General features: G+C 38.2%; 1 protein-coding gene across 1 annotated transcript; it reads left to right on the forward strand.

The window, feature by feature from the left end:
• The first annotated feature begins 977 nt into the window (after window positions 1–977).
• Window positions 978–13540, forward strand: LOC306843078 (teashirt homolog 3-like). Its single transcript, XM_079374332.1, has 2 exons — window positions 978–1663; window positions 9753–13540. The coding sequence occupies exons 1-2, from the start codon at window positions 1624–1626 to the stop codon at window positions 12779–12781; spliced, it is 3069 nt and encodes a 1022-aa protein (XP_079230458.1). The 5' UTR covers window positions 978–1623; the 3' UTR covers window positions 12782–13540.
• The last annotated feature ends 6700 nt before the right edge of the window (window positions 13541–20240 follow it).

Consider the following 20240-nt stretch of genomic DNA (forward strand, 5'->3'; position numbering starts at 1 on the left):
ATGTGTGATAAACACTATTACATATGAAGTAATACAGATAATTATGTGTCACTCTTAGGTAAGTATGAGTATAGTAGTATTTAACCTTATACACAAAATCTCAATCACAATTGTCTTAGACACTTTATAATACCTTTCAAGTCCTAAATGTAGGACTATTATAGGTCAGAACACCAATAAATAATAAATCATTTTTTTGACATTTATAAATATCTGAGATAAATATCACAGATACATTACTGTTTGCATTTATTATTGAATAAATTATTTTTTACAAGATCTTTTAGGAATTGACAAGGGGAGAATATTAGTTAATTTACATCTGAAATTATAACTAGGAAAGGATAATTAACCCTTTAAACACTTTTATAAAGAGTTATGAAATCCAGTTGAATAATGGTGCATCATCTGGTGCAACAGGCTATGTAAAGCACAGACTGACTAGTTATCAGTGCAGCTTTGAAGAATATACTTTTTTGTATGTTAACATACTCCGGTAACATGTGGAATAATTTTATTTTTTTAGATTTTTTACAAAAAGGAAATCATTTTGATATAATTTACTTTCAGGGGTTTCCTTATACATAGCAAAAGCATGATGTTTTCTTCTGTTTTATGATTTTAGCAAACCTCTGCTTATCTAAACATTTCAGATATCCAATCATGGCAAAAGTGCACTTTCAAATCTGTAACAGTGATATATATATTTTATTTATTTTTTACACACCAATCAATCTCTTAGCCTACTTTTTTTTTGGGTTTCAAATCGAGAGTAGTTTTTATTCATAGTGTAATGATGATAAAAAGTCTTATTTTGATGAAAATTACTTTAGTCAATGCATAATAATAAAAAAATGAACCATTAATTGACATATCAACCATTTGATATATGCTAAAAGGTTGTTATTACTGTTCCCAAAAAACTCCATTGTTTTTTCTGGGTGTGTCCATTAAAGGGTTAAGCTACATCCTTCCTCAGTGTAAGCGGTGTTGTTAATGCGCTCTTAAGGGACATATTGGTAGTGTCTCAAAACCTTACGAGCAGCCTATCTAGACTGGATTTTGGGCATTATATGTGCGTGGGAGTCACCGATAGGAGCATAGCACGCGTTTTGTCAGCTATTGTTGTATTTTTTTGTCAATCCACACTTTAATCGCTGCGTCGATCGCGTCTCTCTTTTATTTCACTGTCTTGCGCCATCAGCTTTAGCGCGTAAATTCTATTAACTTCTCTAATTTCGATTTAAAACCCTCGCGTTCCGTGCCATTCCGTTGCGTTGCGTCTTGCTGTTTTGAACACCGCCAGACGTGTGAACGCCCCTTACTTTCTGCGCTCTGAAGAATCAGTTGCCGCGGACTTTTGAGTGACTTGACGAACTCGAAGCGAGCGGCTAGGTGTTCCTGTCCTGCCGCGCAGTGTTCCTCATCACTCCGGCAGACTGGCTTTAAACAAAGACTACCGCTGAACACGGAGCGCCTGGCTTCTCCTATGCCTAATGCGAAGTGTCGTAGCTTTTGTGACTGCGCCGTGCTGTTGTTAAATGGTGACACGTCTGGTTGGGAGCATATATTGTTGAATATCGTTTCAGGTTGCGTTAATAGTCACTCAATCGTCGCGCAAGTATGCCGAGGAGAAAACAGCAGGCGCCCAAACGAGCGGCAGGTAAGTTTATTTGAACTGATTTCATCTTGTACATCTGTCCTCTTGAGTTTTTTTTTTTTTTTGTCTGTTGAAACCGTTATAGGCTACATTTGGTTTACTGCCTTGCATTTACAAACTACCATAAAGAACAATATCTATGTATAATCGTGTTTAACTGTATGGATTTTATTTTCGCGTATAACTCATTTTCTCGATTCTAGTTTAAGTCATAGGTTTTGTCATGTTACTGGATACTTTTTGTCAGTCCAATTCGATTCGTACAAAGATACTTGAATAGCTTTTGAACAACGACCATGCATTTAATATTTAATTAAAAGTCATTTTGATGGCATTTTTGTGGCTTCAAGACAATTCAAAATGGTCTAAGTGGTGTAACTGTCTGAATATTGTAAAAAAAAAAAGAAAGGAAAGAAAAAATATCCTTAAGGCAGAAATCCATTAAGAGAGTGGTCTTGTTATAAGTAATTTGACAATCATGTTTTTGATTACTATTCTTTCTTTCTTCTTTTCTTTAAGGGCGAAGCAGCTTTTAAGTATTAATATTTGAAAAACTTTGTGGCATAACAAATAGTCAGGAAGCCATTTTGTTGTCATGTGACAAGAAAACCATAAACTAGAAAGAACCCATTTAGACCCTCATCTGTATATCAAGGTCATTAAGTTATTTTTTTTTTATGAAAAGGCTTGTTGTTTGTACAACAGACCAACAAATAGACCAACCCTCATGAAACTTGACATTTGTAACTCAAAATGCATGATATAAAATTAGGCTAAAAATATAACAAATATAAAATAATGAATTATTAAAAAAAAAAAAACTGTGTGAAACCATTTTGAACCAGATTTTTATGTTTTTTTTGTTAAATGTGTGTTTTTATCAGCTCAGACCTTATGTCCTTATGAAACATCAACACATACATGGGATACAAGAAACCATTTCAGTCTATTTTAACTTCTCTGAAGAGGTGGGAACCACTGAAACTGCCTTAATGTAAACTAAAACATTATCTGTCTGCTTAATAGAATAGATCCTATCCTATTATTTAAAAAAAGGAGGAGTTCTTGGGCATTTTTATATTTATAGCAGAGCTCTTTGAAACAGAGATACAAAGCCATTATTATATAGCCTTCACTGTTTGTGTGTGTGTGTGTGTGTTTGAGGCAGAGATGATGTGGAGTTTAATGGAGGGGTATGGCTTGCTCTGTTAGACTGGCCTGTCAGAACAGCTTTGTCTCATGTTGGATTTAATTGTTATCCTTGTGACAGCCTCATCCATCAAAGGCTTTAATGGTCAATCAGAGCAAGGCCATGTGAGTGCTCTACTTCTTTTTCCCATAAGCTTGCCTGGGCTTTTATTTCATCAGTATGCTCCTCCAAACTTCACTCATAGGCGCTGTGCAGAGTGGTGACCGTGTGGTTTACAAGTGTGAGTTTACGGTTTACAGGTATGAACACATTTAGTCACATACTGAGCCACTGGAAGCAGGACTGTTACTTTTATCTTATTGATTCTGATGCATTGTTTTCTCTGTAGGTGACTTAACACTCAATAGCAGTCTTGTTGGTGAAATCTTAATTAGAGTTATGTACTCTTTCCCAATCACTCTCTCCCTCTTGCCCTGAAGGTTTGCACAGCTCTGTAAAAATAAACATTTTGCTTTGCTTAATTTGAGCACACCTAATTAGCTGTAAACTTGATTGATTCCTGACAGGTGCAGTGAGTGGAGTTGACAAGCTATGCGTCTGTCACCAAGTCATATTAGGTTTGTGCTCCCTTGATGTAATCAAGTTGATATTAGCCACTCCTGCTGGCCTTTCCTATTGCCATAACCCAATTTAGCACCTTTATGTGACAAATGAGCTTTTTGGTGCCAGTCTGGAATCTAGATGATTCCGAACTGTTATGAGAAGACAAACATGTGGAAACACCTACAGTCCTTCTGAAATGAATGTTTTCATCTCTCTTTGAGCCATATTTGGAATGACAGATTAGACATCAAATCTATTTTGAGAGTTGTACTTTGCTTCCTTCAACTCTGTTAGTTAGATCTCTCTCCGTCTGTGTGTGGGTTGATAATGTGAGTTAATCGGACACGCCTCCGCAAATCCCATGGGCCACCCTGTCCAAAAAGCTTCTCGGTTCTCAGGCTCTTTTGGGCGCGACTCCAGGTCCTGCCTTTTCCCTCTTTCTAAGGGTAAAATCAGTCGCTGTCAGATCTAAGGTGCGAGGCAGGTCATCCGGACAAGCGGCTATCAGTCATGCGTGGATGTGACGCAGGAGCTGGGCTTGATGGTGGCGGTGATGAAAGGGCAGGAAACCATAGAGGCCCACCATTCCCTAATCCCAACCAGTATCAACATACCTCTCCAGCCAGGCATGCCTGTAATCACTGCCAACAGCTTCAAAACTGCTAGAACCCCATTGATTTATGCAGCGGCTGAGACAAAAGATTAAAGTAATCTTACACATTGCTGCGTACACATTTCACATATGCACACAGATGGTGTGTTCATAACTTGAATGTGTTCATAACTGGTATTGATGCTTTAGTTGTGATGGACAGTTTACATTTTTCAGTTTAAATGGATCATCACCATGGCACACTTTGGAAGTCATAGCTAACTAGTGGATTTAGATTTATTTTACTAGTCAGTGGTTTAAGAGCATCCATGGTTTGTCATTAAAATATATGCAATTGTGATTTTCCTGAGACTTATTGACCTTGACACAAAGTTGTGAAAGTCTTGCATCATAATTTTAAAACGGCAAAGGTCTCACAGATAAATGTTTTTTGAAATAGTCATTTTGTATTTTTCTAAGAAATAATAGTAAGATACACCACAATTGTTTTTAATGAGATTTATTTTTTTCATAATTGTGATCATGACAGTTGTATCGCTCATTATTTCACTATATGCCCCCCACAAAAACATCACATTGACCTACTGTCCGAACTCTCATTTGAACTAGCACTCTATTGTGGTTGTAAACTTATATGAATGTTACTTTGCTGTGACAATGAAGACATCAATCTTCTGTTAAGAAGACAAGAATCCATCTCTTTTCTCATGGGAGGTGGCTTTTAGCTTGCGGTCCATTTTAGAAAAATGAGTCAGTCTGGTCCTCAGCGGTCCAGAAACCAAACCCTGGTGGAGAAGATCAGCACAATGCCAAACCGTCAATTACCCTTTCAACAGAGCCGTTAATCACGCTGCCACCCTTTACTTCTGGCATCCTGACACATGTCATCTATCACGCAGGCTTTCCGAGACGCCGAGGGAGGGAAGAAAGAAGAAATATTTTTGAGAATTAGACAGAAAAGGCTGGGGAGAAAGTTGGGAAGCCAGAGAAACAGGTCAAATGTTTAAAAGAGAAACGAGGCGGTGCTGTATAGGGTTTGTCGTTAGACTAAAAGAAAGTGACACAGGCGAGAAAATTTTTATAAATTGTCGCACTGCTGAGTTAAGCTGTTAAGTCATTAAGTCATTGAAAGCCCTGTTTGGGTAGAGACCTCAGCTGATGACAGACTGAGATATATTACATGTTCAGCAAGTGAAACAACAAATGAGTTCTAATTCAGCTTAATGCATGATAATTTCTACTTTAACGAAAGGTGGGAAAGTCTTGCATTACGCATTTCAAATATTTTCTTTTACCAAACCACATTTTAAATCAGTCTGCCAATCATTGACTTTGTCAAGAATGCACGTCTATGCGTGCATCCGCCTTCATGTGCGGGTATTCTCGTATCTGGACATTTGTACGTGTTCACGTCTGCGCATTCCCGTCCGAGCTTAAAATGACATGCATCACTCAAGCTCAGCTGGCCTGTAAATGAACTCTAGCGTTCTCTCCCACAGCTCTAGCCCTGCTGCATGATGGATGCTCCTTTAAAGAAAGAGATTAATGAGAGGTAGGCGGCTTAGAGGACCATTTATCACAGTGAATATTATTTGGACGGCTGTGTAAGCCTGTAACCTGAGAGTTAGAGAGGCATAGACAGAGCACAGGGTCTTAGATGTCCTCTCTATGATGGATAGCTTTGCTTTCTCACTGTGTTTGTTACGAGACACCAGCTGTCCACCGGGTGGTCATTGCCGGATAAGATTGGTAAGAGTTCGGTATTGCATTCCCAACGAACCTTTCCAGTATTCTCAGTCAACTCAATTCCTAGTTATCGGAAGCTTATTAAAGGAGGGTAACTCGGGGACAAAGCCTTGCTTGAAAGGTTGGGGGTGGGTGGGTGACAGTCTGGGGGATTTTTTTTATGTTGTTTTTTGCCCCCAACCTCCCCCACCTTGTCCCTGCAGAGTAGAATTATGAGTCTCACTGAGTTCTTTGATGCTGGGCCATCATCTCAGCAGCTGCTGGCTTAGATACACATAGAATTGTTGCCAATCACTCTTGGCAGCTGAGGCACATCAGACACACTGTTGTCAAGGGGGAAAAGGAATCAAAGGCACACAGAGTGATAATTAGAGAGATATCTCCCCTGAAAGAACGTTTGTGGTCGGTGGAATTCCAGTCAGCAGAGACTGTTTGCCTTCCCACATTTACTGTAAATGGTCAGTTTTAAGTTTCTCCAGCAGAGAAAGAGAAACACTACAGAAAGGGCAAGACCCAGGACAACATTATGTGCCCACAGTTCTTGTTCTGTCTTGATTTGACTGCCCACTTTGATTAACTAAAAAATTTACACATTTCTTTGCTTCATTTGCAGCACAGAACACGCTATTTTTGGCATGGAGGGCATCTCAACATGTTGCCTGAATGCTGCTTTATTTTGATCAAAGTGTAATGTGTTGCACATTAGCATGGCCTCAAGCAAGAACAATTCTCACAGTTAGCCTCAATCTGTATCTCACTATGAGGTTTTGAGTGAGTCGTGAGCTCTGAGGATGAAAAGCTACAGTATTTACGGACAGAAATATTTGTTTAAATTGAGATCATCTTATTGGGTGTTATTGCAGAGTTGCCTAACAAGACCTGTGTATGGCATTAAATACAATGACGTCAAGATCAACCTCTGATGTAAAAATTAGATGATCTAGACAGTTTAGGGGATCACATTAGATGGAATTAACAAAATATGCCTACTTTTAACAGTAATCATGTACAGTCTTAGAGTAAGCAATTATGCACTCACATTAACCAAAGGTTATTGCATATAGAACTTGGATGTTCCAGTTCAAATGTCATTGGTGCTGTTTTTGTCTGTAAGGTGGAGGGGAATAATGACTGATCATATGGAGACAAATGTAATGGTTACATAAATCAAACAAGGCGAGTGCCACTAAAGTCTCCTGGATTTTTGATCTGCTAGAACTCATTGCACACATCACATTTTATTAGCTTAATAAATCACCAGGCTGTCAATCAAGCCTTTTGAGAATAATTGGTTATGGTAGGTGCCTCCTGAGATGGATTATAAATCATTCAAGGTTAAAGATTGTGTTCAAATTTAGTGGGCGTGGGTCTTGATACACACACACACACACATTTGTGAGAGTATATGGTTTCTTAGGTTATGTTAAGAGTATATTCTGAACTTTTCCAGCCTCTAAGTTTTGTATGAGGGCAGGCTTGTGTACACTAACAAAGTCAGTGGGTTAAAGCGGACTTATTCTGATTCACCTCAGGGTTATGATATCTGTTTTTTTTACCAAAAAAAGTTACAGTCTTGTAGTCCTTGGCATTTGTGCAAGAAATGCGCAATTTGCCATTGTGGACCCTCAGTGTGTCACCGTAATTGTCTCAGGGATATGAGAGTGCAGGAAAATGATCATGTCATTGTAGTTACACCTGGTTCACCCTCTTTTCGAGCTGCTTTGGAGTTCATGCCAAATCAGGCCGTTCAAATGACATCTTTTGATCAAGGCTGTCGGGCACGATCAGAGGAGATTGGCAAGTAATGGATACCTAGTGACAATCCAAATCTACAGAGGGGATAAGACTGGCCTTCACCTGCCAGTTATCCTTTAGAGCCCCCATCCTGCGGGCCGCTTGGCTGACAGCCAGTCAGAGGCTAAATGAGAGAAGCGCAGGTTTGTGAGATTGTGTATTATCATTTGAAATGAGAGCTATTTGTGCTTTAACACTCTTGTCAGGACTGTGGTGGATCTTGTAAGAGTGCGAAAGGAAGAGAGACCATTAGCGTGCCACAGTGCACTTGAATCACACGTGGCGGCACACCATGTTAGCTTGTAATTCAAGGCCTGCTGTATTTCCAAACATCTAACATGTCAAGCGTTTTTCTTTTGACATGAGCAACATAATCACAAATGCGCACACAAACAAGAGTGAATAGAGTGGAACAGAGACGGGGGGTTGGTATGGCTTTCAAGGGGGCATTTGTTCCACTTACGGAGTCAGAGTGACAGTGTCAAACTAGCAGGGGACAGGCTGTCAGGAGACAGGATCGTCAGTCCCAGAGGATGGTGGTGGATGGGCTCTTTTGAGGGTGTGAGGGCAGCTGGCAGAGAGAAGGGCGACCGTGTCCCCTTGGATCTGTCATCTGGAGGTGCTCGAGCAGACACCTTTCTCACAACACGTCACCTGTCCAAGGTGAACAGTCGTCAGGTGGGATTCAAAGTGACAGGTGGCTTATGTGCTGCCATCTTATGTCATTCCCCTTAACCTCTCAATCTATCTGTCCACCTTTTCCCTCTATCTATTTGTCTCTTCATATGTGCACAGGTGGGTCGAAATGTGGACATGTGGAGAGGTGGGCTGAATGGCAGCAGGTGCAACCTCTTTACTTTGTTTATTTTTACAGAGACAATGCACAATTAAAAGTAATTGCACCAGAGTTAGCTAATAGCTAATTTACATCTGCTGTCATTGGGCAGGTAAACAAATTAAATAACATATAATATTACATATGCACCACATAGAACATCAAAATACATATATCCACAAAAGTGAAAAACAATATACATATAAAAAAAAAAAAAACACAAGACTTACAACACAGTCATTAGTGGTTGCAAATTTGTTCTGATAGTATCCAATGCTTAAGATTAGTTTTAAAAACTGTGTATCTGTCAATGCTTTGAATGTTTGTAGGTAAAGAATTCCATAACCTCACTACTCTAACCGAGAACGCTGTTTGACCAAAGGCGGTTTTTCTATACTGCGGTACTAAATCTCCCCTAGCAGATGCTCTTGTCCTACCGGCACTGCCGTTATGGGCCAGGCATCCCCTAAGAAGAGGGGGGGCAAGATTATGGATAATTTTGTACATCAGGCATACATCACTGTAAAATACAAAATTATCAAAATTTTAAAAATTAAACTTTTTCAAAATAGTACAATAATGGTAATCCCTTGGTTTTTTTGGTCTAGCACTTTCCAAATTTGTTTATAAAGAGAGTACACAGGCTTAAGTGTGGTCGCACCTGCCTGTGACCAGGTTGTTATACAATATGACAAATGAGGACGAATCAAAAGAAAAAGTAGTGCAGCTGATTGAGACAGTTGATGCCTGATGTTTTTAAAATTATTTAAATTGAATTTCACATTATTTATAACCCTTCTTACTTGTTTTTTAAAAGACAGGTGTTGGTCAATTATTATTCCTAAATATTTGACATGTCACACATTTGAATAACCTGATTATGTGCTCAACAGCAAACAATTATATAAAAATATTTGGATGTTCACTTGACTACACTATACCACACTAGTTTAAAATCTCAGTTCTAGAAGAAATAAAGGTTATTTCTTGGTCCTCTGTTATTTGTTTGTGGATGCTCCAGCGCTTATGTGCCATTCAGAATTGAATTAATACCTTTTTAGATACTAATTCAATTCTTGAATTTGATTTGCATTTGAACTGAGGGAGACAACAGGATACAGAATTGCAATTCAAATTTGCACTTTGACTTTTGTTGGCCAGGGTGGAGGAATACTTTTCCCAGGATGATTTGCCTGTGTTGCAGTTCAACATCTTGTGGGATGTTGCCCATTCATTTTAATTTCTAGAAGAATATCATTGGGTTAAATGATTGTTTTGTGTGTTTACTTCATTCATTTCAACTTATGTGGCATTAATTTAATATATTTTTTTTCTCTTTTTCTCCCACTAGCCTATGATTCAGAGAATGTTAAGGAGAACACCATACAGACCGAAGGCACTGGAAGCGATTGCTCAGTGACCAAGAAGAAACAACAGGGTGAAAGTGATTTGGGAGAAGACTTCAATAACCCAGAGGATGAACAAGATTCCCCTACTGCTGAGCTGTCAGGTCATGATGTTGACAGTGAATCTCACATAAGCGAATCTAGTGATCCCACGTCAGATGCTGACAGCACCCCGATCAAAAATGAGGAGGTCACAACAGACTTTCTAAAAGACCATTCTGAGGACTCCGAATGTATTACAGACAGTCTAGAACAGATGAAGGCTATTTACAAAAGCTTCCTTAATAACCCCTACTGGTCCTTTTTGAGCTTGAATTCCTCTCAGCCGCATGCAGATGAACAACCTGCCAGTAGCAGTGGTAGCAGTAGTAGCAACAGCAGTCCTGGACGCAACAGCTATGACTGGCATCAGTCTGCTATCGCAAAGACACTCCAACAGGTCTCTCAGAAACAACCTGCTGCACTTGAACCAAGTATTTTCTCCACTGTCCAGCTCTACCGCCAAAATACTAAACTCTATGGATCCATCTTTACTGGTGCTAGCAAGTTCCACTGCAAAAGCTGCAGTGCATCATATGACACGCTGCTTGATCTCACAGTTCACATGAACGAAACGGACCACTACCGTGATGACAACCTTGAAAGCGCAAGTAAGGGTGCCAAGTCATGGTCCAAGCCCCGTAAGCGATCTCTTTTGGAGATGGAGGGAAAGGAAGATGCCCAGAAAGTCCTACGCTGTATGTACTGTGGGCACTCTTTTGAATCCTTGCAAGACCTCAGCGTGCACATGATAAAGACTAAGCATTACCAGAAGGTTCCTCTGAGAGAGCCAAGAACAGCAATTGCTGCTAAAGTTGTGTCTTCGTTCAGGAAGAGGGTTCCAGTGGAGCTGGATGTTGCAAAATCTTTGCACACCACAGAACAGACAAGAAGTCCCAACAGAGGGCAGGCCAGTGATATCTTTCAGATGTATTCTGAACAAACCAACAAAGATGACTTGATTGATCAGAAGACAAGCCGTGGTGTGCAGTTCAAGTCTCAGAACCTCAAATGTATGGAGTGTGGGATTTCACATGACACTCTGCAGCAGTTGAGTGCTCATATGATGTTGACCGGCCACTTTGTCAAAGTCACCCAAACATTGAAAAAGACAGACAAGCCTCCTCATCCCAAAAGTAAGTCTGAGAAGTCTCAGTCAGGTACACCATGTTCTTCCCCTCTCTTAGCCACAGGAATCTTGGAGTCACCGTACCTCCCATCTGTAGCAACTGGGGACAAAAACAAGACACAAGAAATGACTTCTCAGAAAGACAGTGATTGCAAGGAGTCTGCAAATATAAATGATTCTAAGCAGAAATTCTGCACATCATCTAAGTCTGATTACCTAACTGAAGATGATCTAAAAGAGAGTCCAAAAATGGATTTTGATATTCTAAAATCACTGGAGAATACAGTTACATCGGCTATTAACAAAGCACAGAGGGGTGCCCCGAGTTGGGGCGGTTACCAGAGCATTCATGCAGCTTATCAGTTACGAAACCAACTGAAACCTGGTATAAACAACTCAAGCTATATTTCTTCTTTAAAACAATCAACCAGTAGTCAGGAAGGCCAGTCCATAGACAAAAGTCATTTGATCCCTCCAAGCACTCCACCAAGACCTTCCTCTACCACAGTTAATGTCCAGGAGGTGGACAAACTGGAAAAGAAAGTAACAGAAAATGCTGCTGAAGTAGACAGACAATTTAATGACTTGAATGGGCAAGGATCCCCACATCGGCAACTGCTGAATTCTAAAGGGAAACCGCTAATGTCAAAATCTCCAAGTCATGAGAGCACGTTTACACCTATGAGCAATGTCTCTGAGGGTAACACAAACGAAAGGGAAATTCAGAAGTACACACAAGGTTACAGAACTCGCCCCACTTCAGATCTGTATGAGGATGCTGGTCTACTCTCTGCCCACCCTGAGCCAAAACAACCCTCTGTCAGTCCTCTAAGTGCCCTTCAGTCTGTTATGAACCTTCATCTGGGTAAAGCTGCCAAACCGGTAAGGCCTGTCCAGGACCCTATGAGCATGCTTCTCAAGATGAGCAACAGCATGGCTGAAAGGGCCGCTCTTGCCGGTCCATCTGGACACTCGGCGAAACTTAGCCAGTTGCATTCTGACTGCCATGAAATTTGCGGAGACCAACCAATAGACTTGTCCAAAGGCAAAAGTGAACAGTGTCTCAGAGCTGCTGCTCTACCAGGCAAAGCTTTGTGTTCCTCTGTGTCTGGTGTATCTGTGAGTGAATCAACTAGTTCCAAAATCTTAACGCCAGCGAGTCCTTTGTGTGAAAATGCCCTCTCTGACATATCAGACATGCTGCGCAATCTCTCAGACTCTCTAGTTTTGAAGTCCCCAACGCTTTTATGTAAACCAGAGCAGTCAGAAATCGAGGGTTCTCATACTTCAGATGAGGCAGAGGATACATCCATGGTGCATAAACGTAAAGGTAGGCAATCGCACTGGAAACCCCAGCAGTTGCTGATTTTGCAGGCTCAGTTTGCATCCTGCCTCAGGCAGACAGCTGATGGAAAGTATGTGATATCAGACTTGAGTTCCCAGGAAAGGATGGCCATATCACATATAACAGGTTTATCTATGACAACCATCAGCCACTGGCTGGCCAATGTGAAATATCAGCTTAGACGAACAGGCAGAACAAAGTTCATAAAGAACGTTGACTCAGGACACCCGGTTTTCAACTGTAGTGAATGTGCAACACAGTTCCAAGTTCGTTCTACATACATCTGTCACCTTGAGTCACACCTTGGGTTTAAAATGAAAGACTTGGCAAAACGTACTTCTAAGGATCTGAACCGGAGGAATACAAAGCATTCTAAGAGTCCCCCCATAAAACCTGTGATTCCTGCTGTACTGCCAGCTAGAGGATGTCAGGAGCAATTGCCACCGGTGCCAGCGCTGTAATATACAAATATCTTATAAAACAATACAGTTAACACGGTATGCCAGGATATTTATTGTACTCTTAATTTGAGAACAGACAGTAGGATCCTAATGTAAAGATTCATACACAGTTACTCATATATTGTTGCATTAACAGTTGGCCTTGTAGGCTAAGCTTTTGTGATCATGAATATTGTAATGGTAATTAACTGTAATGGTAAAATTGGCTACCACCAGTTTTACCAAGTAGATAAACAGTATAAGAAATCTATTGTATAAAAAAAATGTCTTAAAAGTTATGAACATTTTTGAATGCTCATGATGAACAGCTTTTTGGGGGAAGTTTCTGTTCTGATGGGAGAAGAATGTACATTTGTACATAGATGTTTCGTTATGCAAAATATGGCTCGCTTTTTTTTTTTTTTTTTTTTTTCTTGAATTTTTGCCGATCCTAATACTTAGTTTGTTTGTGCATAAGGAATCTGATTTATTTATACATGTATAACTAAAGAACTGTATATAATACTTAAGTCTTTAACATTTTTGTTGATATAAATTGGCTTTTTTACAGATGTTTTTGTTTTCTCCAAATATTTGTATCACCTGTTCATTTTTATTCTTGCCAGATTTGTTAATCAGACTATTTAACCAGACATTTTTGACTGTTTTTATTTACATAATTTTTGTTGAATGTTAATACATTGAATGAGGCATGTCATCTATATATGTAAATGTAAAAAAAAAAAAATCAGTAATCCTTTTAAAGAAAAATGCAATTAGAAAAAAACAGCCTATTTGTCTTTTTTTTTTTCAAATCCTTGACTTCACGTTTAATGTTTTTAAACTGCATAATTTGAACCTCATATCAGATTTCTAATAAGACATTCAAAACCATTGTTTTTATTAGTCATTCAAAACTCTTTTTTTCCCCCAATACTGCATCCTTATGCCTGACTGGTCATAGTTGGATGAAGGCTTTCTTTAAATGTAAAAATTGTATATATTTTTTAAATAAATAAATCTCCCCATTGCGCTGCAGTTACTTCCTCTTTAGTACATATCTTTTAACTCTTGCCATGCCAAGTGCAATATCTGCAGTCTTTGCCATCTTAGCTTGTTTCCCAACAAGTATTGGCAGAATTAAATTGACATTGTAGTGTCTTTTTGTTTTGTTCCTTTGGTATGGCGGCTTCAGTGGGGGTAGTCACGCCTCAGTGGTAATAAAATAAGAAAGAGAGAAAGAGAGAAGTGCTCCCTGTCAGAGTCACATCAGCCTATGTCACCGCTCTAATGAATATCATCTAAATTGCTTTGTATATCTGAACAGTTTGGATGTCAATCTAATTTGAGCGCATGCACTGATGGGAAGAGGCCCAGACTAATGAGAAGAGAGCTACGTTTGACAGTGCAATAAGCTTCAACCTGATCAGACAAGTTTGAACAGGAATTCTGACACATGTGCCAATCCAAAAAAAGTTGACGTGAAAACGGTAGCTTGATTTTGATGTGAAACGCTGTACAGACTGTACTGGCGTCATCCTTATTTCTTCTCTGACATCTTGTCTGAAGTCAGCTGTTCTAAAAACTATAGCATATAGGCCAGTACCTGAAAAAACTGATATATCAAACATACATTTTCATAAACATCTCAACATGCAACTTGTAAAGCAAATCTCTGTTCTGGTGTAATTTGCAGTGTTGCTAAGAACATATTCATGCTTAACCTCAAAATAAATTGATCGCTGAGCTAGCACAATCTTCATCTCATCATGGCCTCTTGGAAATCATGTTCACCCGCTACTTGTGTGTCAGTTCATATTGTGACCAGACCTGAGTTGACATGACAGTTTATGACAGCTCCAGAGCACTCATGGGACAGAATCGAGGCAGCTGCCCACAGAGTCCACACATACTGAATTATTCTCAGCACAAGGGTACGGGTTAAGGTCATTTTCCTTTTCTTAAAGAATGAGAAAATTGTCATACTGCTGAAGTACAGTCAGTTTAAATCAAGTTGGACAATGTTTATGCTTAAATGTTTTAAAAATTATTTAAATGTGATGCTGATTTAGTTGTGAGTTAAAAACTAAGCAGTATGAAGAACTATGGTGCATTACATCCACTTACATCGGCCCAATAAACTAACTGAAGGAAGTTGTTGCATGTCCAAAATATTTAACAGCTGGACAGGGAATATTTCGAGCAGCTAAATTGCTATTCACTAGCATTTCCCCAGACAGCTGTCAAGACCATTTTGCCATGATATCTGACAGATTTGCAAAAGACACTCGTTTCAGGGCATTACACCATACATTGTTAATTTAATGCATGATGACACGACCAATTATAGTGAGCTACATGCTCAAATAGCATGTCAACAGCTGTGTATCAATCCGTTTGATCCTGTTTTCCAACACCTTAAGTGATACCTTAAGCAACATTTCTGACTAGGAGAGAAGTGCTGACCAAGTAAAACGCTTGAGAGGAACACGCTGGCTGATCTAGCTACATTTGCAAGAAAAGGAAGGTCTAAAACAAGATCTGTTGGGGGTATAAATAAGAGCATATATTTCATTTTTATACACTAGAGTGTACCAAACAACCCCCAAGAGAACTGAGCTGGATATCTCACTGAGAACTAGTTTTAGTTTTCAGTTTCTTTTTTTATTCCCTACCTCTCTTGACAGAATTTAGAAACAAGAATCTTTCTATTAATATGTGACCCTTGGATGTGCCACCCTACTGAACCTTACTGAAATATGCCAAAAAAACAAAAACAATATCAAATATTATGAATTAAAAATTCCCAGAACATCTAAAATTCCTTATGTGTCCTGCATCCAGTATTTCTAGTCAAAATTACTTCTGCAGTAGTCAGTATATACAATGGAGACAAAATAAAAATGTGGAATTAAAATAAATAAATAAAGATTAAAAAATAAATGAAAATGAAAATAATAACACAAGAAATATTTAGGATTCTTATTTGCATTATTTAAAATAACCGAAAATATAAGCATTTTCACTAGTAGACTTTTTGGATCTTACAATATTTTTATTATCTTTCAGCATATCAGATTTTGGTTAAATTTACTTTCTTTTTCATTCTCCATTTATGTATGGATTTGTTTTTTAAAAAATACATTGTTTAAATGTAAAAATAATATAAAATGGAAGCATATGCACTAGTAGTCTCAAACAAATGCTTTTTTGTCTATCTTGTTACACTTGAAATGACCTCATTTTGAGCAGAAATCTCAGACATGTCAAGATTTCAGAAAGAAGCCGAACATTGTAGCATGCTAGCTCTCTACCACCGCCAGAGTTGTCTGACATGGTGGCATGACTTCTGACATTGTGTATTCAGAATGATCTGACAAGGCATCCACTCATGTTCTGTCAAGGCTCATTCGAAAAGTGGTAATGGTCTCGTCCCTGTCCATCGTCCCTCTCTGCATGTCTCAGCCGTATGCATAGGTGCCGTTTAGATGCCATGTTCCAGAAATGCATGAGCTGAGCGCTTCACGCGACCTCCTGGGCCGCGCTAGCCGTCCGGAGATGGCAGGGGACACGATTCAGTGTGACACTCCTGGTTGGAGCTGCCAAACTGCCACTTCCTGTCCTCTTTATTCACACATTGAGGGAGTTGAAATACAGTGTTTTGAAAATCACTGATCAGACATCTGTCTGCTTGTCTGGCCTTTCTGTTTGACTGTCATGATCATGTTTGGTTGGCCACCTCTCATTCAACGTCAATGCCAGCTCTGATCTGCATTGCAGAGCAGCAGATACCAGCCATGTGCTACTGCATTTAATGGCCAACTCAGCCATTTTCTATCCTAATTAAGAAAGTAATGGATAAAAATAAAATTAAAAGAACAAATAAACACATTAAGTTCATTTCCCAGAGTCAAGGATTGTTGATTTATCTCAGAAAATCGGATGTAACATCAAGGTCTAATCTAGTAAAATAATTATTTAATACTATATAGTCTAGCTTCACACTAGCCTATTAGTGCTATTTAAATCTGTCTGCACAAGAATGAACAGTGTGCCCTGAGTCAGGTTAGACGCCATATTGAGGGATGGACTTTAGGGCCGTTCACAGAGAATGTTTTTCAATTCCACAGGCGATGTTGAGGCGTTTTTCCTCATTTCACGTCCTTTTCAACCCAAAAACGTGTTGTGTAATTTTTTTTCTCCCAAAATTGAATTTATTGGTTAAAAGTTGAGCACCGCATTTTTAGAATGCCTTGATGAAAACAATGGAAAAGTGGCGAAATGGAATGGGAAAATGTTCTATGTAAACGGACTATATAAACTATTTAACTATATAAACATCCTAGATCTCAATTTTCAGAATGATACCACCCCTTTAAAGTAAATATATTAGGTGAAAGAGGTTCAGATGACAAAAAGTTTTGAATGCCTGCAAATAAGAAATAATGAGATTTTGAGCATTTTAATGAGTTTGAAAGACAAAAACCTTTCAATAATACATAATAATACATGGTTAGTGCTACAGTGATAATTCAAATAAAATTGAATGTGTTCTTCAGTAGTTGATGCAATGTTGAAACACTTCTTAAACCTGAAATGATTTTTGTAAATCCACTGGTCAAATGCTGTATCTCCACCTGACTAATGACTATAGTCTATGTGTGAATGTCCACAAAACTGGAAGACTTTCTGAAGCGGTAGACTATTTCACAAAGGAAAATTTAAAAGATAAAAGAGGAATTAGAGAGAATCAATAAAATATGAATAATTACAAGTGCTTAATTTTTGGAATCTGATTACGTAATCCAGATTGCATGTAATCAGTTACTACCCAGCTCTGGTCACACCTTTGTCAGGATGCCACATTTAATTTTTTGACAAGAACGAACACAAGGCTGTGTGAGGGACAGGCGTGGTAGCTACGGTGAATGCATTCACATTATAGCCTACTCTTTTTAACAACTTACTGATTGTTCAAATGACGAAATATCATTAATAATAATAATTAAATATCACATTTGCATGTTCACAGTTCTCTGACATTGGTTAATGGTCATATGGCATGCAGGTAAACAAAAAATATATCTCTTGTTTGAGTGAATTATTTTGATTGTTATTTTAAAATGATTTATTTTAACTTTACGTTTACATCATTACGGTACAGGATTATCCTGTTTAAATCAATGTGATAAACGAGTTAGGTCAAAAGTAATTTAAAAGTAATCTGATTATATGACCTAAAATGTGTAATGTAATGGATTACGTTACTGACTACAGTTTTTGTCATGTAATTTGGAGTCGGTAAAGGATTACAATTTGTAAATAATCTACCCAGCTCTGGGTGTGCCTGATAATTACTTCATCCAATCAATCATATAAGTTATATTTTCATTGTAGCCTTCTAATATGATTCAGACAGCATAAACATGAACACAAACCCACCCCCAGTCCCTCAAGCTGCTGTCCCATACCTTCAACATGTCAGTCGAACACAGAAGAATGACAGAGATGTGATAACGTGTTGGAGAACACACACGCATGTACATCTTCGCATACAGACATCAAAGAGGTGCAGAATCTTGTCAAAGCTGTGAACATCAGCCTGTGTGCTTGGCAGGGTGAGTCCTTCCCTCATGAAGAAATGCCCCAATAATAACATGAGCTGTAAGAAAGAGGTGTCAAGTCTGTCCATCAAATTGGTTTCAGGATATTATGTTTTACCTAAGAAAGAATTCACAAAGGAAAACATCTGTAGTTATAGATAATAACTAATTGTGCATTTACAAATGGCTAGAATGCTATACAAATTAACCACTTACTGTGCTGAAAATCCTTTATTTGGTGTTCCCGGTCATTATCACCAAATCTGAGATTCATTCTGAATGAATTCTGAGTGATAGCCTAACATTAACTAGCATTTTCAAGAAAAAGAAAACCATGTATGGGTCAAAATGACCAGAACACATTAGTTTGATTAAATAGCATTTATGTCCATATGAATAAAACAGTATTGCAAATCTGAATAAAATACCTTCTCAGATTTGTGCATGGATATAACATAAATGTGGAAAATGCATGAAATGTATTACCTATCATAAAAACCAGCTTATTTCAACTTAAACTTGCCTTAAAATACAGTAAAATCTTATTTAAAACTATTGGAAAAAAATCATTTCTATAATGATATGACTCATAGAAATAATCAATAAGAATAGTCTTACCATTTCCTATTATTGTCTATTTTCCACAGAATTCATACAGCTGTGTAATACTTTGATGTATTCACTTACCTATTTCAAAAACACAAACTCAAAAACAACCTATTTAGTACAACATTCCAATATTTATAAATGTAATAATTTGTAATCTGATAAAAATACAAAAATATAGAGAAATATAGGGCAGAAATTTTTGTCTACTGTAGTTGCTAGTGTAAATTATCATGTATACTTATAGAAGGTAAGATTAAATGTTGCTATGCAAATGAACATAGTAAAATTCTTCTCATCACTTTACATTTTTTGTTTATTATAATGTATATGGTATAGTGTAACTATCTGAAAATGCATTTTATCTCATTTGTTGTTGCTTCACAAGCCAGCTATAGTTACTACAACAAATGTATCCTGAAATAAACAAACACAAGCAGCAAGCGCAACATGCTTGACTCTGCCAATGTGATCTGACTTGACCCTGTGACAATGACGAGCCTGTCCCTTCTGATTTCACGTCATGTAAATGCACAGGAGACATTTCTATTCACTGGACTGTTGCGTGGCAGGAATCAAACTTGTCTAAAGATTTGGGGGGGGGGGGGGGGGGGAACGTAAACTCTTTGGATGATTAGACAACAGTTCGACAGCAAATATCATAGATCATGATTAATAATCCACTGCAGAGGAAACATGAAATGCAGACATCATTAACATTGACTCTAACTGTTGCAAAACCCATTGTGACACTCTTCTGATTAATGTGAGCTGGCAGACATCAGCGTCAGCTTTAATCTGAAGGCGATGATAGGCTTTGAAATATGGCCAGGATATTGTAAACGCTTTAAAACTGCAAATGCCTCATCCAGACAGATTTAATAGAACCTTCCTCCCCTCCACTGACCCAATCATGGGATTTCAAATGTGATAACAAAACGGAAGACAGTCATTAAATTGCATATGTCAATTTTCTGAGCATACTTTAATAGGCTGTTTGATTTCATCCTCATGTTCTGTTGAGATGAACTTTATTGTTGTCATGTTTAGAGTAAAAGAGTAAAAACAATAATAACAAAATTTTATATAACATCTTATTTTCCTGTCAAGTTCTGCAAAAGCCATTATAGGTCACATTATTGAAGCTTCTTAATGAATAGACATGCACTTTTTAGAAATGGGATTGGCATCCATTAAAGTAACTATGCTTCTGTTTAAGAGAAATTTGACTGGGTGCATAATCACACTTAAAAAAATGAATAAATTAATAT

The sequence above is a fragment of the Barbus barbus genome (genome assembly GCF_936440315.1).
Source record: "Barbus barbus genome assembly, chromosome: 23".
NCBI classification, from domain to species: domain Eukaryota; kingdom Metazoa; phylum Chordata; class Actinopteri; order Cypriniformes; family Cyprinidae; genus Barbus; species Barbus barbus.